Source organism: Caretta caretta, chromosome 12 (genome assembly GCF_965140235.1).
Source record: "Caretta caretta isolate rCarCar2 chromosome 12, rCarCar1.hap1, whole genome shotgun sequence".
NCBI classification, from domain to species: Eukaryota; Metazoa; Chordata; order Testudines; family Cheloniidae; genus Caretta; species Caretta caretta.
Genome location: NC_134217.1, coordinates 23,270,473 through 23,293,863, shown reverse-complemented (window position 1 = coordinate 23,293,863; position 23,391 = coordinate 23,270,473). Strand labels below are relative to the sequence as shown.

At 39.2% G+C, this 23,391-nt stretch overlaps 1 protein-coding gene across 1 annotated transcript in view; it reads left to right on the top strand.

Moving 5' to 3' along the window:
* The window catches only part of LOC125620707 (neural-cadherin-like), a 106,244-nt gene that overhangs the window by 36,019 nt on the left and 46,834 nt on the right, over positions 1-23,391 (top strand). Inside the window, exons 3-11 of the mRNA XM_048816763.2 lie at positions 280-505; positions 3,204-3,408; positions 4,945-5,056; positions 6,438-6,687; positions 8,928-9,070; positions 17,239-17,411; positions 18,403-18,571; positions 19,461-19,631; positions 21,641-21,813. Of these exons, the coding sequence (XP_048672720.2) occupies positions 280-505; positions 3,204-3,408; positions 4,945-5,056; positions 6,438-6,687; positions 8,928-9,070; positions 17,239-17,411; positions 18,403-18,571; positions 19,461-19,631; positions 21,641-21,813 (1,622 nt within the window). The remainder of the gene's footprint in view (positions 1-279; positions 506-3,203; positions 3,409-4,944; positions 5,057-6,437; positions 6,688-8,927; positions 9,071-17,238; positions 17,412-18,402; positions 18,572-19,460; positions 19,632-21,640; positions 21,814-23,391) is intronic.

Here is a 23,391-nt window from a genome sequence, read left to right as displayed (position 1 = left end):
TGTGGATCTCCTGAAGCACAAAGTGAGCTTGAAGTACAGACTCACTGATAACCTCTCATCTACTGGAGGGGCTCTCAGGAAACTCCAGCAATAGTTTAAAACTGGCCACCTTTAGCACAGGGCTCTAGCAGCACTGCCCATCCCCAGCGATGAATTGGTTTCTCTGGGGTAGCCATGCATGTTTTTCCATATGGCAGGTTCTAGTGGGAGTTTTTCTCCCAATTTTACTCCAGTCAAAATTTTCCTGACAACAGTCTCTGGGTTTATATTTCTGCTTAGGTGGAGAAGACAGATTTGAGGTCGAGAAGGACAGTGGTTGGATTAAAACAACAGGTTTGCCACTAGTGAAGGACAGGGAATACCTAATGACTGTGTTAGCAGTGGATAAACTTGGTAATAAAGGGTCTCCTGCTTCTGTTTCTGTGATTGCGGGGCTTCGACCACCACAATTTACCAACATATCATATATTGCTTATGTTCCTGAAAACACGCTCCAAGGAAAATCGTAAGTACCAGTTAAAAGTCATACTAGTACCAGTTAATAGCAGGGGTTATAGCGCAGACTACTAGCTTAACCTTGATATCATCACCCAGAAGCCTTCACGTTATTTGCAGTTTGCAAACAGATATGATGAATGGCTATTAGTTATCCTGGAGAAAGGAGTATCTAAGATAGATATAGTTTGATTTGTTGTGTAGTCATCATTTTATGTGGAAAAGTAGTGGTGAAGAATGAGATGTTCATATTTGTAAAGGATGTTAGTAATAATAGATAGGAGAAACTGGTTGTGTCTATTTTTAAAAATGACCTCAAAGACAAATTAGAAGCATTAAACAAGAAGGGAAAATATTCTTTATGTATTCTTCCAGTTCAGGATCTGTGTTGATGTTTGGAAAAGTGACAAGTTCCTCACATGAAAACCAGAAAAAGCAAAAGGCTGTGAATGCTGCTTTCCTTACTGGGCAAAAATGAAGATACCACAAAGCTTGGTCATTTGATTTTCCATTCTGTTGTCTTATCATGCCAGTGTACATATCACCAAAAATTCTGACATCATAATTTGCGCAGAGTAAGCCCACTGGCAGACCGGGCCAGTTTGTTTACTTGCTGCATCCACAGGTTCGGCCGATCGCAGCTCCCACTGGTCGCGGTTCGCCGTCCCAGGCCAATGGGGGCTGTGGGAAGCGGCGCAGGCTAAGGGCTGTGCTGGCCACCGCATCCCGCAGTCCCCATTGGCCGGGAGTGGCAAACCGCGGCCAGTGGGAGCCACTATCGGCCGGACCTGTGGACGCAGCAAGTAAACAAACTGGCCTGGCCCGCCAGGGGGCTTACTCTGGCAGGCCATGTGCCAAAAGTTGCTGATCCCTGGTCTAGCACAATGAGGTCCTGGTCCATGATTAGGGCTGCTAGGTGCTATAGTAATACAAATAATAAATAAAACAAACAAGATATGACCTATCACAACCTTTGGCAATACCTCAAAATTTCAACCACAATATCAGATCTTCTGAAAGAAGTCATTGCCAGCAGTATGCAAGTATTCAGGAAGAAAGTACTCATATAAACTGAGATGTATCAATCTCTGCAAATCCTCATGGGATGATTTCTGTGCTATGAATGGTACAAAAATCCAAACTGGAAAAGACTGTATAAATATTGCTCACAGAGAATGATTATGAAACTCATAAGGACCCACTTCTGAATGCCTATATCTTAAAGGAACAGAAAACACTGTGCCTATGTGTTTGGCAAATTGGCAAATACACAAATAACTGGGCATGTAATTGCATTTGCACACCAACATTTGGTGTATATAAAAGCATTAAAGCTATTGCATGCTGAAATGGGAGCACTGAAAACAAGTGGATGTGCTCTCGGCATTATCAAAAAGCATTTGTCCCAGTCTAAGAGAGCAATTGCACTTTCTATAGGATTAGAACCAAACCATACCCACCACCTTAGTAACGTATTTGCAATGGAATCATTAATAATTTATTAAAAGGTATAATGTTTTTATTTGCCATCTCATGCAAATCAAGGGCCTGATCCTGCTCTTCCTTGGAGCTTGGGGGAATCTTCTTTCACAAGGCTCTTAGCACCTTGCATGATCAGGCAACAAATGGCTGAGGGATGTATTTTCTATTTGAAATACTCAAAATGTTTCTTTTGTAATTTTTCTTCTTTTAAAATTGTATTAAATATCTACAAAGTTAAAGATGGTCACAAACCTCAACACGATCAGCACTGACAGCATGCACCAACAAAAGAGGTCAAATTGAGAATAAATTTTTTTGAAAATGTTGTAAGACAACATTACTTAGTTTTGCAAATCAAGAGGTTTTCAAAATACTAATAAAGTTCAGATCCACAGTTCTGGGTATTTATTTTAAAGGAATTGAACTTTGAAGGTTCTCCCATATAAATATATTGGCCCCTATTTAAAAAACTGATATGGGCCACTAGTAGCTCACTATGAGTGAGTGAAGTAGCGTGCTACTTTGACTCTGTCCCTTTCCCAGTGAAGTCAGTACATGACCCCCATCGATTTTATTGGAAACAGGATAGCAGATTTAAAGAATCTCACTTTTATCTTTTAAGGTCCTTCATATGGCCTTATATCTTAAATATACTGTATTACTGACCTGCTTTTTCCTTTTGTAGCAGCTAGCTCTTCAAACATTAAGATCCTCTGATCAGGACAGGAAATTAACTGTTTCCTTATAAGGCTAAATCCTTTGACTCTTGATTTAACTTTATTTCCGTAACTGAAAATCATTGCAACATGTTGTCATGGCAGACTAAGCAAATTCAGTTAAAACTAAAACAAAATCCTCCCTTTATAGCCTGGATGGATTTTTAATCCTTAGTATATCATATTCCCAAGGTTCTAGCTTTTACCTGTTTTGCCTCAAGATAGCAGGTCTGAGGAGCAATTTATAAAAATAGCATCCAGTCCTGTAGTCTTGAGATACAATCCTCATTTACTACTAGTTTTGCTTACATCAGGCATGCAGGACTGGGTTTGCAATTTATTGCATTTTTGCCATATTCTGGTATTTCAGAATTCTAATACTCAACATCACAATATTAGGGAAAATAAATATAAGAGGTTTATTTTTGTGGATAAGAACATCAGAGAGGAAAATGGTAATTTTGTGCTGATGTCTTTTCTCTTCGCTTTTTGCTTTTCATTTTGATCCAGATTTCTTACAGTCTCTGCTTTGTCATATCAAAACAATTCCCTGAGCTACAATTTGCTAACTAATCCTAGTGGCCTGTTCAGCATCCGTCAGGCGACAGGAGAGATCAGCTTGACTCGAAGTGTGGATTATGAGAGTGACCAGCACCAATACTTGCTTCTGATCGGAGCAACAGAAAGCCAAGAGCAGTTTAGCAGTGTAGCTGAGGTAACACCACATCCTTCTGCTTTGATCAGGACAGCCATGATTTTCCTGCACTTTATTCAGGTTCTTCCAGATTCTTCATCGCTTTAGTTCCCATCCCCTCCTTTCTACCTCACATTCTGTCCCACTGTACTCCTAGTCTTTGTGTTGTGTCCTTGTCTCTGGTTGAGGCAAGAGCCCATTAATGCTGCTCCTGAAATGATCCATTCATGTAAGATGCTTCCTTCCTCTTCAGGAGATGAGTTTACTGACTCTGCACAATGCCCAGCCCTTGCCTGCTCAGAGGGGAAGAAATATCACCGGTCCAGAAGTGATGCCAGTATCCTTGTTCTAAACTGGCGTACAGAGCATGGTGTATATTCTACAGCATTTTCATTTAAAAAGCAGAGAATATGAACACAGAATGATTTTTATCTTAAAGAATGGGGAACAATCATATAAGTAATGAAGGAATGGTAATTTTTAATGCATATATTGTATCTACAAGACATCAAGTCACAGTACTCTTAAAAGTCTTTCTAAAGGTGAAAAAATCATTGAAATACAGATATAGCAGAAGTGTACATATATTATTTATTTATTAGAGACCAGGAACTTGTGCTAAGCACTGTACAGTCATGTAACAAAGACACATTCTCTGCCCCAAAGAGCTTACAATTACAAGTATAAGATGCGAGACAACGGGGACACAATAAAAAGACAGGGGAACACAAGGAAACAATGAGATGACATTGGCCAGCATGGTAAGCAGAGGTCTGAGCATACAGTCTGCTGATAACCTTTGTTGATTGTTTTATAGGCATCTCAGCAGAGAAGAGTTTTAAGATAGTATTTGAAAGAGGACAATGAGGTGGCTTTGTGAATACATAGTGTGTGATTCTAATTTTTCTTACAATCTCTTTACACTGGTGTAGCTTCATTGGCTTCTGTGGAGGTACTCCTGATTTGCATTGGTCTAAGTTAGAGGAGAATTAAACCCATAATATTTGTTTTAGGGGAATGAAAACATTTTATAATACCATTAGGAGTCAGAATTTGACCTCTAGTCCATATTTTTACCTCCTGATTTACACCAGTGTCTTTGAGTTAAAAATCTGGTCTCAGCAAATTTATACTGTTAAAAGTGTAATATGCTTGGCAGAAAGTTGCTTTAGTATTTACAATGGTAGAAATAATAAAAATGTATTGCAAGATGCATTAGTGAAAAAGAATGCTAAGAAAACGGAGAATCCATTGGCCCTGTAATTAAATAGGAAAATAGCAGTCAATGTCCATGAGGAAAAAATGGAAAAATCTTGCAGTAGAAGAATTTTTGGATATGACAGTTGTGACTACTTAAGAATTTCTGTCTAACATAAAGACAGTTCTCAGCAGGAAATGAACAATCTAAAAAAATGGCTTTTCCTATGGGCTATAGCTTCTGAAATCCTCTAAGATGATTATTTTTGGAAAATCCTTGCATCAGATATATCTATACCAGTGAAGACATGGCTCTGATCCTCTTTGATACTACTTAATGCTCTCATTTCTTCCATTCAGGTTTTGGTTGTAATCACAGATGAGAATGATTGTGCCCCAGAATTCCAGCAGTCAATCTACAGCAAAGACAATGTTCCTGAAACAGTTCCCATGACAACTGTACTTCTGCAAGGTTAGCACTTTAAAATCTATTCACTACAGTCAGTACGAGAATTGTTTTCTGCTGCTAATTAGAATTTTCCCTCTGAAGCACCAAGCCGTCAGTTCTAGGGTGGGATGCGCAAAAGCTTTGAGGAGGTACTTGGCACCTTGCAGAATTGGTTCACAAGCATAAACTCCTCTGCCCTGTGCACAGCTGAAAGAAGCTGGGAGAGGGAGGAGAAAAGAAGGAAACAAATCTTTTCTGTAGGATTATGAAGTGGCAGTGCAGATGCTGTGGCTGCTATTACATCCTCAGAGTTGCAGTAGCCCAGCAGCTGCTGTCTCTGTTTCTGAAGGATGGAGATGGTCAGAAGTTGTGAGTCCATCAACCCATCTCTTCTGTGCACCTTTGAAACCACCCTGTGCACTGGGACAGAGGGAATCCTCATGGAACACAGCTCCATGGTGCACAGAGCCTCTGTGGGCTGTCCACATGCTGTATCCTCCCCATCCCATTCCACTGAACTACACCAGTTCTCCTGTATTCAGGGCCTTTTGCGTGTATGCATTTGGGTTTAGGTGAGTGAGGGGAGCAAAATTTTGCCAAATAACCAAATAACTCACTTTTAAATTATGCAGTTCTGTGTAATGCATGAAATGGCAAAAAAAAAAATCAAAGTATTTATATAAATAAGGGCAGAGTCTGGAAGAAAAGCAGATTTACATCAAAATAAACAATTGCATTTGTGTTTAAGGCTATTCCTTCAGTTAAGTTTTCCTATGATTTGAAAAGTATACACAGGTTAAAATAGCAAATTATTAGATAATTGAAAACCGATCTCTTGAATGGGAAATGAAATTTATAATCTAGTAATGTGTTACTTTAGATTGTGTATTTAAGAGCATATTTAATTTTATACTTGAGTAGTCTAATTGAACTCTGTACGACCACTCTTGTATATGAAGCTAATCATGTGTTTGCAGGAGGCAAGCCTGTTGGGGACAAAGTAAATTTGGGTGAGTGGTGCAAATCAGCTGGGCATGAGAATATAAGTACCTACATAGGAAGAAGACTTTTGATAGTAGAGGGCTATTTAGCAGACAAAGGCATAACAATGGGTGGAAGTAGCCAAGCAATTGAATGCCTTACTCTGAAGGATTACTTGTAGATATAAATATTGAGTGTTGAAGTAAAAAATGTGCTTTTTTTACAGCTTGTGTTCAAACCATAGTTAATCAGTATGAAATATGCTATATCCTATACTACTTAAAAAGATATTTCAAGCACCACATGTTAAAATAAATGTTATTACTGTTATTTTATGTCATTCATTAATTTGTGTATTAAAGTTTTTATCATTTTAATCCTTAGACCTTAATCTAGGAGTTGTCTTTTTCTTCTGTTTTAATAGTGACAGCCAGCGACTGTGATTCAGAAGAAAACGCTGAAATATTATATTACACTTTGAGTCCAGATTTTAGCATTTCTTCACATGGTACTATCTTCCCAGCAACACAGTTGGACTATGAGCAGCCCAGCCATCTTTATGAATTTATAATTATGGCTGTAGATAAAGGAGAAGAGCCAAAGACTGGGACAGCAACTGTTAGAATCCGCGTTTCAAACATGAATGATGAAGCACCCGAGTTTTCTCAAACAATGTAAATATATAAGACGTTTTTAAAACTATGAAAATATTGTTCTTATCTTTTTACATCTTGACATCCCTAAGTTATCACAGGAACTGAGACATGCTCAGAGGGCCAGCCCTTCACCTGGTTTAAATAGGCATAGCTTCATTGAAATGAGTGGACTTGCGCTGATTTACACTACACAAGGATTTAGCTCATAAATTTCATACTCCCAGTAAAATGAGTCCTTAAGTTTGGTTCCTAACCACAGAATTTAGAGATGATTTCAAAAGATTGTGGGAAACATTCTTCATTGATGAATCTGAATAGTCCGAGTTAGTCTTGAACCTTCTTCTGGTTCTTTCAGCATATATGTCCTACCAGTTTAGAATTCCATAGGTTGATTTAAATTTAGACTTGCTCACTTAAACACACTTAGACTATACTCACCCTTACTTATCACCTCTGAATTTGGTAGTAAATCTAAGCTGGTGTAATTCACACATCATGTCCAGAAGAGACAAGTGAAGCAAGAAAAGAAATGAAGAGTAGCATATAAAAGCATGTATGCTAAAGTAAGCTTCCCCTTCCTTATATCTTCTTCCAGCTCCTCACCATATAAATCATACCAACACAGAATCTTTTACATTCACTCACACGTTGGCAAATCAGAGGAAGTAAGACTAATGGGGTCTGAGTCCAACTTATACATCCTTAGACATTCCTACAGAATTTGGTCCTGTGAGTCATCATTCTTTGTAGGATAGCTACTTCAAATGGTAGCAACAAAATTAGATTTTTTTAAAATGGAGATCGACCTGAAATGGTGCCTCATATCCAACATCTCCCTCCCTGAGTTTTTATTTTTAATATTTGAATTCCTGTATCCAAATGCTCTTCAGGAGTCCTGGTTTTGGGTCAGATCCAAAACTAGAAGAAGTCTTTTTTCTGGATGTATCCCAATATGTCAGAAATCTCATGAGATAAGCTGCTGACAAAATTTCCATTAATATAAGCAGGAACAAGAATGAGTCATTAATCTGTAGTGCAAAAAGTTCAAGCTTGTAAATTTTATAAAAAAATATTTTATTTCCTAAAAATTCTTATTGGGAAGTTTTGCAGGACTTCATCATCAGTCTCAAAGTGAACAAGTACTATGTCTGTATAGGTTCCAATCACTGCTCCATCTGAAAGAATTCTTTACTCTACACATGCTAGATAACTTACATTTGTAACATACTTTATGTTAGTGGGAGAAAACGTATCAACTAGAAGTGAGAACTCACATTATTACAGGGAAGACTATTCCTATCCCTTGGAGACTATTCCTATCCCTGCTCCCCCCTTCCTGCCCTGCACAAGTGCTGGCCAGAATCCTAATGGATACCACAATCCTTACTGCATGCTGGAGCTTCCGTGAGTACTAATTGTCTGAAAGGTGGAGGGTGGGTCAGAGATAGCCAGGGTTGATCAGAGCTGGCTGTGTGGGCAGATAGCAGGACAGGATATCCTTTCCAAGAGTGGTGGAGCTACTGCTTTTCGTTTACTCATAGTTTAGCGGTTTGGGATGGGTTGTTGGTTTTTTCTTTTCTTTTTGTTTTTTGTATTTTGAACAAAAATCCTAGTGTACTCTAAACTGAGTGAGAGCTCGGATGGGAAAAACTGGTGATAATTTCACCAAGTGGAAGTTGAGGGATAACCCCAAATGTGAATGTGGAGAGCCTAGACAAACACTTGGACACAGCCTGGTACAGTTCCCTCTGTCAACATCTTGCACTCCCGAGGAGCTGTTTGAGATAAGTGATGACACCAGGTCTTGGTTGTGGTTTTGGAGTGATAAACTATGATGATGACCCCTGTACCCTGGTCCCATGTATAATGTGTGGTACATTATAACCTGACATTCATATGTCCATTCTCCATTTGTTCTGTGTGTGTGTAGATAAAATGGTGAAACCCACATTTCACTCAAATCCTTGTTGAAGGTAAACTTTCTTTTTCCTAGAAGTTTGCAAGGGAAATCCACTAAAGGGAAAAGCAGAAAGAGTCTGTTGATTGATTGATTTGATGTCCAACTTTTATTGTTTCACTGGTTAACAAGGTAGAATATCTCATCAGCTTAATTGCATTATTCATTAAACTATAAACCTCTACATTACATTTAAACAGTCAACAAATGCTGCTCTAAAACATACATTCAGTTGTACATATATTTTAATTTGACTTTTTCATCATATGTTGTAATTTCTCACTACAATTCTTTTTAACAGCTACAGGAGTTTTGTTTCTGAAGATGCAGGCCCAAATACGTTGATTGCTGCAGTCAGTGCTATAGACCCTGATGGTGATGGTGTGACTTATGACATTGTAGCAGGGAATCAAAAGGGAAACTTTGTTATTGACCCTCAGAAAGGTAACGATAAATTTGCCATTGCTATTCTGTCTGCAATATTGAAAGTTTTCAGTTTATTTTCAAACACCAGCGCGTTGAATTCAGTCTCTAATAGCTAGCAACTGTAAAAATTATTTGGTGGGATATCCTGCTTTTGTTGAGCTGCTACAATACCAATAAGAGTATGCGGTAAAAAATAATCTAACTCTTCTACCTTTACAATCCATCCTTCCTTCCTTAACTCGGGTTTAATGTATATCATTTTCCTAACAACTTTATAACATGCCTGGCTGTTTGTTCACTGCATTGTCTGTTTGAATCAGTCAACAGAGAGAGAATAGTTACCCAATCAGCAAACATATGCTGTGTCTCAGTTCCATAGTTACCAAAGCATTCAGCCAAGGAACTGGAAAACATGCTATCTAGGAAATGAATGACTTATGTTCCTAAAAATTATATTCCAAAAATCGGTGTGGGATTTGAATTGCCATGAAGAGCTTTGTGCCATGTGCACTGTTTTGATCTGATATTGAATATATGAGTGGCTGTTTTCTTGGTCGCTAACATTCTTGTCAAAAAGACAAAATGATGTCAGAAAGTATAACCTGTATACTGTGATGTGCAAAGATATTGCACTATACTGTCTGATTTAGCATATGCTGGTATAGGTGCATACTGTCCATGTTAAGACCTCATTGTGCAGTCCTGAAATAGACAAAAATCTTGTTGACTTGTTGGAATGGGCCAAATGAAGGACTGAATAAGGACTGCAGGGTCCGTGGTTTTGCATTATCGAGGACAGCATTTTATTGAACTGAATAGTACCATATCCTGTACTTATAATGCTAACATAGCCTTAAGTCCTCCTTGTACTGACACTGTCCATTCACTTAGAGCTTGTTTATGCCCAGAGAAGAAAAGGGCACAAGGAGTCTCCTTGCCACTTGTGCATCCAGTGAGGGACCAGACACAGTGTGGTAGTCCTTGTGCTCCCTTAGGTGAAATTCACCTCTTGAAGAGAGCCAGCAGACATGTTTTATTAGCAAAGAATGAAGCTGAATGAAGGTTAAATTGAACAAGTAGAACTTTATTAAACCCTGTTCACTGCTCTGTCCATGTGGCTGCATTGCTTCTAGTCCAGCTCCTTGCATTCCCTGTTTTCCTGGTGTTCCCTTGATAAAAGTCACTGCAGGAAACCTGGGCCCTCTGACTCCATTTCCACTGATCATGATACATCTTCCCTGTTTTATAAACATTTTATATAAACATTAAAAACGTAGCTTGTGCCCAGAGCCCCACACATGTTCTTTCGGACAGAGGTTGCTAACACATATCTGAGTTGAAGTCTCCTCTTTACCACCGATTCAGATGGTTTCATAGTCTTCCAAATAGTTAGGTCTCCTCAACATGTCACCATACCGGGAGTGACCTAGCTCTGTCTCACTGACTCCAAGTCTGGCAAACGATCTGTCTTTGCAGTCTCCTCCTTTCCGGTGGTTTTCCGTCTCTCTGTTCTGTGATAACCGCTGTATCTCTGTAGGCTCTCTCTGGGCTGCTGGTTCATAAGTGCTTCCTGTTCCTTTGAATGTATAGATTCTAAGGCCAGAAGGGAAAATTGTGATCATACAGCACAGGCCATAGAATTCCCTCAAAATAATTCCTACTTCTTTTAGAAGAACATCCAATCTTGATTTAAAAATTGTCAGTGGTGAAGAATCCACAACCACCTGTGATAAATTGTTCCACTGGGTAATTACTCTCACTGTTAAAAATGTATGCCTTATTTCCAGTCTGAATTTATCTATCTTCAACTTCTGGTCATTGGATTGTGTTTTACCTTTCTCTGCTAGATTGAAGAGCTCATTATTAAATATTTGTTCCCTGTGTAGGTATTTATAGACTGTTATCAAGTCACCCCTTAACCTTCTCTTTGTTAAGCTAAATAGCTTGAGCTCCTTGAGTCTGTCACTTGTCTCTCTTCTGAAGTCACCTCATATGATGTGAATCCCACTGCACCCCTTGCAGATCCTTTAGCCCATTCCTTCTGGTGTCTCTCTAGTGGGTGGATCCCCACAGGAATGCCTGTCTCCAGGGCTGGTAGGTTCTTAGCTGACCTATTGTACTCTAGTGCTGCTTTTTCTGATTGTTGGCCATCTCCTCTCAATGTTATCTCTATACTTCAGGCTGGAACAGGTCTCCTTTCACTGGTACCAGGGCTGCCCAGAGAGGTGGGCAAGTGGGGCAATTTGCCCTGGGCCCACAGGGGCCACCATGAGAGTTTTCAGGGGCCCCCAGGAGAGTTTTCAGGGTTCCCCAGGAGAATTTTTGGCGGCACTTTGGCGGCGGGTCCTTCAGTGCCGCCGAACATACCTGGAGTGAAGGACCCACCCCCGAAGACCCACCACTGCTTCTTCCGCTCCGGGTCTTCGGCGGCAATTTGGCGGCGGGGGTTCTTCCGCTCCATGTCTTCGGCGAAGTGCCCCGAAGACCCAGAGCGGAAGGACCCGAGCTGCTGAAGACCCCCTGAATCCTCTGGGCGGCCCTGACTGGTAGCGGAGTTTTGTCCTTCTCCCCATCATTGCCTGTGCTGGACTGTTTTGGCACCCCTTTGTTGGGGTATTCCTATGTACCAGAATGCTGAGGATCTGAATCACAAGGCATAGTCTTGTGTAACAGTCTCTTAGCTGTTTTCATAGCTGATTCCACCTTGGCTGGGGAGGAGGTGTGGTGCTTCAACTCCCATTTTCTTGCAAATTCCTTGAATTTTTCTGAGGCAAATTGGGGTCTGTTGTCAGGGGTCTGTGGGGTCTGTGTCCAGAATTGGGGGTCTGTGTCCAGAATGCCATATCTCACAAAGCGGGCCTTCAGTTTGCCAATCACCACCTTATTTTTTGTATCAGGAAAGGCATTGACCTCCCAAAAATTTGAATAGCAGTCTATAGTAATCAAGTATCGCTTTTCATTGAAGGTGAATAAGTCTGCTCCCCCCTTTCCCCATGATTGGGTGGACAGCTCTCATATGACAAGCAGGTGTCATGCCCTACTATCAAGAAGTGTAGTTGTGTATATGTTCCCGGCCAGTAAACACACTCTTGGGCCTGCTTAAGACAGCTGTCAATGCCCAGGTGTGAGATGTGTATTTTTTGTATGACATCATTACATAATGAGGAAGGGACAATAGCTCTCTGCCCTTGAAATATAATTCCACCCTGCACACTCATCTCATCTTCAATCTGAAAATGTTGTTCTGCTCCGACTGGTACTTGGCTTTTGTCTTCTGGCCTCCCTGTTAGTATCGCAGTCTTGACTGCCTGTGGTTGGGATGTCCTTTTCTGTAGCCTCTTTGATTTCTATCAGCTTTGCTGTTGAAACTGGGGAGATAGTGCAGCATGTTAATGGTTTTAGTGTCCTAATTCCCCTCTCCCAACTCACTGACGCTGGGTATATATGCCTCGATGTCCACTAAGTAGTCATTCTGAACAGTATCTGATCTCTGTCTGGTAGTGCTGAAGTTGAATCAACATGTGCTGCAATCTCTCTGGAGCACTAAGAAGAGGCTTTGCTATGATTGTCTCTAGGGGAGTGTGGTCTGATTGCACTATTATTGAGTTGCCATAGATGTACTAATGGAATTGCTGGACTCCAAATACAATAGCCAGAAGTTCTTTTTCTAATTGGACATGTCCCTGTTCAGTCTCTGACAGGGCTCTGTTGGCTGCTCCTGCAAAAAACTATACCCAGTTCTTTCTCAGAGGTATTACACTGGAGTGTCAATGTTTCTTCTGGCTGGTGGTACTTCAGGACAGGGGCATCTGTTATCATTTGTTTCAGCACGTCAAATGTTTACTATTGGGTACCTCTGAGCATTAGTCAACATCCTGCATTGTGAGCTGATGTATGGGTTCTTCTTCTGCAGCCAGGTATGGATAGAACTTGGACAGAAAATTTGTCATTCCAATAAAGTGCCATATCCGTTTCACATCCACTGGAGCTGGCATAGCTCTGACTGCCTTGATCTTGTAGGATTCTGCTTTTAGTCCCTCTCCTGTAAGCAGATATCCAGTGTATGTCATCTCACACTGTTTGAGTCACATTTTTTTCTGGGTTGAGTCTTATGTTCTTGTCTCTACATCACTGAAGAAAAGCTTGTAGTTTTCTGTCATGGTCTCATTCAATTTCTGTATCATTGCTCCCTTTGCCTACAATGAAGATCTGTTCTGCAATTATTTTCATCCCAGGCAATGCGTCCAGCACTTAGGTGAAATTTCTCTGGAACATCTCTGGTGATAAGCTTATGTGCATTGGCATGCACAGCCATCTGTACCAACCAAGTTGGGTTGCAAAGATTATCATCATTCTTGACTGTTTATCCAAGCTTATGTGCCAAAACTACAAAGATTACAGATTGTAAAGATTCTGGCTTTGGAGAGTTCTATCAAGATGTCATCAATTGTTGGCAATGGATAGTGACATCTTTACTTGCCTGGTTCAGTGGCTTTGGGTCTATGCTGATGTACAGTTTGCCTCTTGGCTTCTTTATCACCCCTATGCTGCTTACCCAGGCTATATTGGCCTCTACAGAAGCTGATATACCCCTGCTCTGCCAACTTTTGAGCTCCTTGTATACTGGATTACATAGTGCCACTGGAATTTTCCTTTGTGGTAAGCACAGATTCCACTCTGGGGCCTACTTCCAGTTGCAGCTTTCCTTTGAGGCACGTGTCACCTTTGAAAACATCCCCATATGCTTCTGGAATGGTCTCTGTTGTCCATGAGACTCCTTTTGCTTCTTGCGCTGCAGCTGTAAAATTCTGATGCTGTACCCTGATCAGATCCATGGCTTATCAGATCCATGGCTGTATTCCCTTGTATGTGCTTACATGCCATCACCACAAACGTCAGTGGGTACCATCTCTTATATTTTGGGATAGTTACTAAGTCACATTTTCCTACAGGCTGCGTTATGCTCTTACTGTACATTATTAAATTGTATTTGCTCTTTGTAAGGGGTGTGTTCGAGTCCAGTTCACCCTGAGGAATCACACTGTAGGAAGCCCCGCACATGGCATTTCCCTTTTACGACCGATGCATGCGCGGAAGTTGCTATTGTCCCTTGTTGCTTTCCTGAACCTAATATGCTCTCAGACTCAAGAAGAGAGTCATGGTGTCATCACCACTGTCTGGTATGCCATTCCCCTCTTGTACAAATCTGATTGAATCCTTCTGAGACTTCCTGTGCTCCTGCATGCCTTGCTAAAATGGTTCATCTCGCCCCATTCCTTGCAATGCTCTCCTAGTACATGGCACTTCTCCTTTACCTGCTCAGGCTGTCTCCCACAACAAATGCTTCTTGCTATGGGTGTGGTACCTTGGCTGCCTGCTTTCCTTTGCTGTTGTCTCCCTGCATGTACTGAGGGGGTTGTAATGCCTCCTAGGGCTTTCATTCTTTATCTTGAAGCTTCTGCTGCATGCCCCATGTCTAAGCATTGTCTAATATGAGATTGCCTTCCCAGAGCAGATGCTCCACAGGTGGTGATTCCAAGTGCCACAGACTATCCTGTCCTGAATTAGTGGCTCTGTCAAGTAACCAAAATTGCATGTAGAAACCAATGTGCATAAACCCTTCATTGGCATGGATGCATGTCCTCTGGAATGGTGGTTGAAGCATGAAGGGACATATGAATCTTTAGCACGTCTGGCACGTAAATATCTTGCGACGCTGGCTACAACAGTGCCATTCGAATGCCTGTTCTCACTTTCAGGTGACATTGTAAGCAAGAAGCAGGCAGCATTATCTCCTGCAAATGTAAACAAACTTTGTCTGAACAAGAAGTAGGACTGAGTGGACTTGTAGGCTCTGAAGTTTTACATTGTTTTATTTTTGAGTGCAGTAAGTTTTTTGTACATAATTCTACATTTGTAAGTTCAACTTTCACGATAAAGAGATTGCACTACATTATTTGCATTAGGTGAATTGAAAAATACTATTTATTTTGATTTTTACTATGCAAATATTTGTAATAAAAATAATAATATAAAATGAGCACTGTACACTTTATATTCTGTGTGGTAATTGAAATAAATATATTTGAAAATGAGAAAACATCCAAAAATATTTAAATAAATAGTATTCTATTATTCTTCAACAGTGCGATTAATCGCAGTTAATTTTTAATCGTTTGACAGCCCTAATTAAACCTGATTTAACTGCTGTCAGAATGTGACCCTGAGTCTTTGCAAACTGTGAGCTCTGGCTGCTGAGCACAGGGAAGAAAGCTATAATAGATCCTTCTGTTCAAATCTGTTCATTTCACTGTCATAGGGTTTCACTTAGCATGAAAGTTTTTAATTTCAATGCAAATAGTGTTTTTGCAATATTAATGTTACAGTTCTGAACATATTTCAAACTTAACAGAAATGTTCCAAAAATATATGCCATTTAACATGCTGCAGGAAACTGCTGCAAATCTGGGGACTGAACCCATCCCAACTTCAGATGGGAGTTGCAGGCTCTTAGGGACAGAATTTAAAGGTATTTAGGTGCCTAAAGATGCAGAGGCATCTAGTGGGATTTTCAAAAGCACTTGATTTCAGTCAGGTGTTTCTGAAAATCCCAGTGACTATCTGCATCTTTACGTGCCTAAATATCTTTAATAATCTGTCCCTTAGCACCTCAGGCCCAGTCGGTACATGTGTGAGATTGTGTAGTGAATGCTTCCAGATTAGTTTTCTGTTGTCTCTGGAAGTTAATCTAGGTGCGACAGCTTTCTTCAGTAATATATTTTGGTTTTGGTTAGTTTGATGAAATTAAAAAGATTTATGCACTAGCCTACAGCGATTTAATATAAGAGAATGTCAAAGAAATAGTCATACCCTTTTGTCACAGAAGTGCCAAGGTGAAGCTGAGCTATGTGTCAAAAATAAATGCTGAAGCAAAGACAAGACATTTGCAAGCAAAGTGAGTGACACTGATCATGTGACAATTTCTATCATGCCAGATAAATAATAGACATGATTGATGGATGTTGGTGCAAAAGAGTGGCAGCTGCTCACTGTACTTTCTCAGATGGCTGCGGTCTGATGTGCTTATATAATGGACCCTTCACATCTCTTACTCTGGCAGTCCCTTTGTGTCCTGCCTGATAGGTGATGCCACTGGGGGGATGTAGGGAGGAGCCGGCCATTTTGGTGGTGTTTAACGTGAGAATGCAGTATATACACAATAACTACATTCATTGAAATAAATCCATATGAAAATAAACAGTATTATGATATAGAAATTAGCATACATAGTATTACATGTATAGTAATAAGTTGTATTATCCCCATATGGACAAATCCTGCCTTAGCCTCCACAGAGTACAGTGCAGCCCCAGAAATCTCACTGTATAATAGGGTATCTGTGTGTCAGAGTATGGGGGGCAGCTCCTCTGGTTCTCCCTGCCTTGTTTGTGAGGGGTGCATAAAGGCCTACAGAGGCTATTCCAGATATTCTACTGGAGTAGCCTCCATGGAGTGGCTCCACAGATTCTCTGTGGCCTTTTGGGGTCAGGATTCTTCTTCCCACTTCATATCTACCCAGTGCCTGGCCTAGTTACCTGGGCTGGAAGTGGGTTTAGGATTTGCCCTAAGGTACAGTACTGTTACCTGATTGCAAAACTAAGACAGACCTAGCCTGTGGGTATTTGCAGCCAGCCTTAGACACAGCTCTAGGTTATTCTGTTGTTAAGTGGGGGGTTTGAATTTGGAAGCTGGCTCAGACTTCTGGGTTTCACTGGCAGAAATAATTTCACTCTAGGGGAAAAAAACGTCACTATCCCTGTAGCCAGAGTTAGGAGACTTGCAATTACAGTTTAAAGTTTAAAATTGCAATTTAGAAATGGATTTAGGTAAATCAGTATAACCTCACCCCTACTTCCACCCCTGGTGGTCCAAATTCATTTAAGTCAATGCGAGACTTTCTGTTGATATCAGTGGGTTTGGATCAAGCCACTCGCATGAATGATATTAAATTAGATTAAGAATGTGTGTACATGTAGTTACACCTGTTTAACTAAAATCAGACCTTTAGTTACTTTTTGTGTAAATCAGTCATAAGTGGTGGTTAGTGCTAGTGGTGGGGGAATAATAATTATCAATTGGTGAAAAACAAGAAAGACAAACAAAATCTATTGTTACTGATCTTCCAGGATTAATCCGACTTCGCTTGGGCCCACTTCCTAAGCTTCAGGGGACAGAGTACATCCTTAATGTCACAGCTACTGATGATAATGCCTCTGGTGGGCCTCACTCTCTCACTAGTACAGCACTGGTCATCGTGGGAATTGATGATGTCAACAATAACAAACCTATATTTCAGAAGGTAAATACATTAGGTCATGTGTGTTATAACTTCAGAGGATAAGGTTTAGTGGGTTCAGTATGTCATATGTGAGGAGTTGTGTAGGCACAACTCCTAACCTTTTACTAAACAAAAATTGTCATGTATGTCAAATTAATAGTTGTTTATATGCCACAAGCCGTATCCCCAGCTCAGATAGATAATATCTTTATATACAGTAGACTTGCTATAATAATCAAATATGCTTCTATAATGTATGCAGACTTCTTCCTTAATTGATTGGGAATTTGAGTCCAGATTTATGTTGAAGGACAGAGATTGAAAAGATTTTATGTTAAACTGTATTTTTAATTGAGTATTTACGTTTTTATTTTATTTTATTACAGTATTCATGTGTTATATCTATTGTTACATCCTTTAATATCTCTATTAAATACTGAATATAAAGAATTTAATGTAGACGTTTTGTTCCTATTAGAGACTGCAGTATAAATTGACATTGCTTTTTCAGCAATGCTGATTAACTTTAAAGTTTTCTTTGCTAAAACATTATGAGCCTGGTACTGCACCCAGATATATGGGTGGACACCATTGCATATTTTGCATTGTGAGCTACTCATTAAGGATCAGGTGCAGTTAGTCTTCACCTATTCTTGGCAAAGCAATCTTGTATTGAAAGCTTTTTTTTAAAAAAAATATTGACACTGCATTGCATTTAAATTGCAGCAGGGTGCACATTCTATATAAGGCATTAATTATCAGAGAAAAAGACACTTAAAATTAGAAGCATATGTGACAGCAACAACTTTGTCTAAATATTTTGCTTGCTTGCAGGAAATAGGACCACTAAGCATCTCCATACAGCTTAAAAATCACAAAGTAAAAAGTGAAGTTATGGATTATTCAAGATATATTCAGGAACAATAAATGTACATATCTCAGAACGTCTGAATAGTTTATTTATGTTAATTTAAGTAAAACGGCATGTGAAATGTTTGAGTATTTTCCCTAGTGTCAATATTATCGGGAACATGCTTCTGTGTTGGAGAACCAGCCTTCGGGAACATTTGTACTGCAGGTTGAGGCAACTGATGCTGATGAAGGAGCCAATGGTAGAGTGAAATATGGCATGATGCGTAGAGATGGTGCCTTACCAGCATTCAGTATTCATCCTGATACAGGTAAAACAAATCACAGAACCTTTTGGCCTACAGTCTGATCTTATTTACACTTGTGTAAATCAAGAGTAACTCTGCTGAAGTCAGTTACACAGTGTGATACTGGTTTGAGTAACATGAGACTCAAGCCATTTGTTATATTGAAATAAAATATAAATATAGTGTGAACAAATCTTTCTCTGCTTTTAATTTGATAACTCTTCTGAACTTAACTGGAATTTATGTTATCTTTGAAGTATAGAAGTACTTCTTCAGTGTGATATGTTTATTTTTAATTAGTAAATAGATTTTAATTTTTTTAATGTGCATTATGTGAAAATCAATTTATAAAATATGAATGACATATCCAAAGGACAGTTTCAAAAGTCTCTTTCAAAGAACAAAGAACTTCTAGAAACACCACCTCCCCCCCAATTTTAAGTATTTTGTAGCAGAAAACATACTTAGCAAATTCACATTTTCCAGCATGTAAATCCAGGTTGGGATTCCAGTGGTGCAAAACATACAAAACGTGACAGATTCTGCAAAGACTTAAATATTGGATTCCTTTTGCACAACCTATTAATATAAGTTCCTCCCATTCAGAATTGTCTTGGTGGTTACATGCATTTTTCTAAATTAGGGCCCCGATCTCACGAAGACTTAGGTGTGCAAACTTAGGTAAATGAGTCGTGCTACTGAAGTTCTTAAGACTTTGCAGGATTGGGGTGTGTAATTCATCATGCAATTTACACCAATTCACTGATGAATTTTTAGCCCATTACGTTGTAGCTCAAAATGTTCTTTTCTTCCACTTGACAGTCAAAAACAAAAAAGAGTTCCAAATGGCTTCAAAGAAAAAAAAAGTCTTTAGTGAAATACATAGTATTAAAACTCTTTAATCTGTTTTCAGGGGTCCTGACAACTCTTCAGAGATTTGATCGAGAAAACCAAAGGGAATATCCTATTACTGTGACAGCAACAGACCAGGCTGCAGAACCTCTCATTGGAATCTGTCAGATGAATGTTGTCATCCTGGACCAAAATGACAATGATCCTAGATTTGAAAACACCCGCTATGAATGTAATTGAGAGTCATTGGATAGAGTTTCAGTACCCTGAGCGTGAGCTTACCTGATGTCTAAGATTTTTGTTTTGGTTTCCCTCACCCTTCCTACACCTACTCTTGTGTATTATTGGCAAAATTACTGTGCAACTACAGTCAGACTGGTGCGTTTAACATTATACAGTGCACGTGGTGGCATCAGACACAATCTTGACCCAGAGTCCTTCCTGAGTATTGTCATGTGGCAAAATCCTGCAAACGCATACATGTATCAGTAACTCAGCTGTGTAGTCCAAGCGTCTATAGACTACTCAGGTCTGTAAAGTTAATAATGTGCATATCACATTGCAAGGTCAGACCTTACTATTACTTGATGTTGTTTTCCAGTTAACATGTTTTGGTTTTGGTAGCATGCTTCATTTTTACCATTTGAGTTTCATCCATTTAAGTTTCCTTAGGGTTTTTAATTTTTGTTGTTGTTGTTCATTTTGTTCATGGTTCTTATTAATTTGTTCATTAATTTGTTCATGATGTTATTAAAAAAAATTAACAATTTTTTGGGAAAAAGACATTTTGCAGCTAATTAGTGATTAAAGATATTGTCAGTTTGAAAACTGGCTACTGTATGTGTGCAGGAGCATTTTCAATAACTTTTTAAAAAAATGCATATCCATTTTAGCATAAGATACATACTACAGATTTGCATGAAAATTTACAAAATATAGAGTCAAAAATCTATGTAATTTGCATGCATAATTGTCAGTGCCATAAAGAAAATTCTATGAACCTTTGGAGAAGATCTCCAAATATTGCTTATGTTTTAGTGTATTGAATCAATAGATCATAATGTTGTGGTCTAGTGAATAAATAATGCATATTTTAAAAATAATCTAAAGCCATAATTATAAGATAATGCTTCAGTCTATCAGATTTAAGCATTGTATAATTATTAGATATTAAATACTGAATTAAATTCACAAAGCAAAGACATTTGGAGGTATGTCTGAAACCATATCTCTGATCCACCACTTTGCTAAGTGTTGCAGGTTTTTCAAACAGTGTTTGATTTTACCCACAGTACTATATTATTGGGGTCTTTTCTCGCCAACTAGAAAAAATAACTCTCATTAAGATTAATAGGAATTATGTGGTACTTTCCTGAAAGACTGGAGTCCTGTTTATGCTGGAAAATAAAGACACAATAGGTTTCAGACTTAACTCAGGATTTTCACGGATTTTAAATTTGGCAGATCCTTTTGTGCTCACAGGGTTTCACACCCTTTTGAGTTAATTGTCTTTCTGCCTGATTGACAATTCAAATGCAGTTTTTATTTGCAAATTTAGGAGGCCACTTTGAAAATTTAGTCCATAATTTTTTTCTGGTTTCATACAGCCAATTACGATACCATTTAAATATATGTACAGTATCATTCATTCATACATAATATGTATTCAATCACAATAAAAAAAAAGTGTAGGAAGGTTTTAAAGAAAATCGACTGAGTTTCTCAGAAGAATAGAGTTCCAGACATCTTTGGTAGCACAAGTTAAAATGTGATCCCCAGCTCTTCCTTTTGTGGGGAAGGAGGGGGGTTCTCAGTGCCATGTATTTTTAAAATTATTAAAAGAAAACAAACCAAATTATCAAAGTTGATAACTGAGAGAAACGACAGTTAAGTAGTTTACTAATTGTTCCCCTAAGTCTAATCTCATGAATAGCAATCATCAATACTTCCCATGTTTTGATTTGGTGTTCTCTTAACTAGTCGCATGATAAACAATTAGTTAACAATTCCATGTACTTAATTGTTGTTTCTCCCCATTATCAAATTTGATAATTTGATTTCCCCACAATCAATAGCAGCTCTTCAGAACACCCAATTTGATTCCTATGGTATAGCTACAAAGTGGATAAAGTGTAACTCTCATTTGTTTTTCCTTTAGTATTTTTTAATGTTTCTTAAAGAACTGCTCATATTGCTCCACTGAGTTAAGGGTTAGTTTCAAATCTGCTTTCCTTCTGCCAGATTTCCTGAGAGAAGACACAAAAATTGGGACTAGTTTTCTTCGTGTTGCAGCCCATGATGATGATTATGGTTCAAATGCTGCGATAACGTTCTCCATAGCAAATGAAGAACCAGCATATTTCCAAGTGAATCCTAGTACAGGATGGGTGTATGTCAACCAACCCATATCTCAGGTACAGTGCGCACTTCCCTGTGAGCCTGGCTAGCTCTGCAGCCTGGAGGGAATGGACAGGGTCAAGGCTATGTCCACACCTCCACCCTGACCCTCCCAATTTAGAGAACAGTAAGAATAAAATTGTACCTGCGTTCTATACAGAGCTACACATTTGTGGGAGAGGCGCCTGTGCCTTTCCTCTTCTTTGCTCACGCATGCAAGAGGTCTGAACTTCTTTTGTTGCTATTGTGAACTCCCTACTGTAATGTGCCTTATACACTCTGCGGTATATACTCAGTTGTCTCTCATGGATATTCCATCTGGAAGATGAAAGCACTGTGAACAAAATTTTCAAACCTGGATGCCTAAAATTTGGTACTTTAACCCATGTTTAAGCACCTAAATAAAAAGCCCTAACTCCTGTCAAAGTAAAAAAAAAAAAAAAAAAAGAAGAGGGTTTAGATGCCCAACTTTGAAAATATTGGCTATTTCTTTTAAATTTAACTGTTGTGAGACTGACACACAGAGTTTGGATGCTGGTACATTTCATTTATTTTTATTTTCTTATTGTTTCCGAGTGCCCCACAGGTCTCAATAGTAGAGCTGCATGGGCTAGGTGTGCCTCACAGGAATGCCAGAGATTTTTTTAGGATACATGCTTATGAAACATGCCAAGCAATTAGCTGGGGCAAGCAGCAGAACTTTCCTACCTCCTTGCATCTGGGTCCCATGGCTGAGTGGGAGCTGAGTTTACACCACTGTGAAATGCACATTAAAGGAGAACCTTGTCTTGATAATGTTTAAACTTCTTTTTGGGGAAGAAATGAATTGTGTTTTGAATGTATCAAATTGTACAGCACAACTTGGAATTACATGGTTGATCTTTTTCTAATGTACAGTGGGGGATTATTAGATTAATTAAGTCATTGCTGCCATTTGACTCTACTTTCTTGACAGGACTGTCAAGATATAATACTACCCAACGATAGTACGAACAGTCGTATTCTTTCTTTCTTTCTTTCTTTCTTTCTTTCTTTCTTTCTTTCTTTCTTTCTTTCTTTCTATGCAGTCTGTGGGCCAAATTATCCCCCTTCTGAGGCAGTAATGCTCTGGGCAGTGGGGAGACGGTGCAGCACCTGAGTGATATTGCTGATCTGCTGGCATATGGGCAGTTCAGTATCTTGGTTCTAACATCACCTCACTTAGAGATGCCCCTTCTGGAGCCATTATTGCTGACAGCTGGGCAAATGGACCCCCTTGCACGCCCCAATATCTGCAGCCAATGGGGAAGGGCTCCTGTGTTGCAAAGCATACCTGTGTTAGAGAAGCCATAGTTTTTCCTTAGATGTTTTGACTATCTATTCAATTCACATAGTTCTGTGCTAATATGCCTAGCAAGATGACAATTATGTCCTACTCAGTAGTAACTATCAGTAGGACTTCTGCCTCAAATTGTTTTATTTTTCTGACATCTTTAGTCTTTCTTGAAAGTAACTAAAAATAGTTATAAGGGCTAGAAATGAATTTTTACTTTCCGGGTTAAGTAGTTCAGGTGTATAGTTTATAGTCACAGCAGAACTCAAAGAAGGGGGAAAGT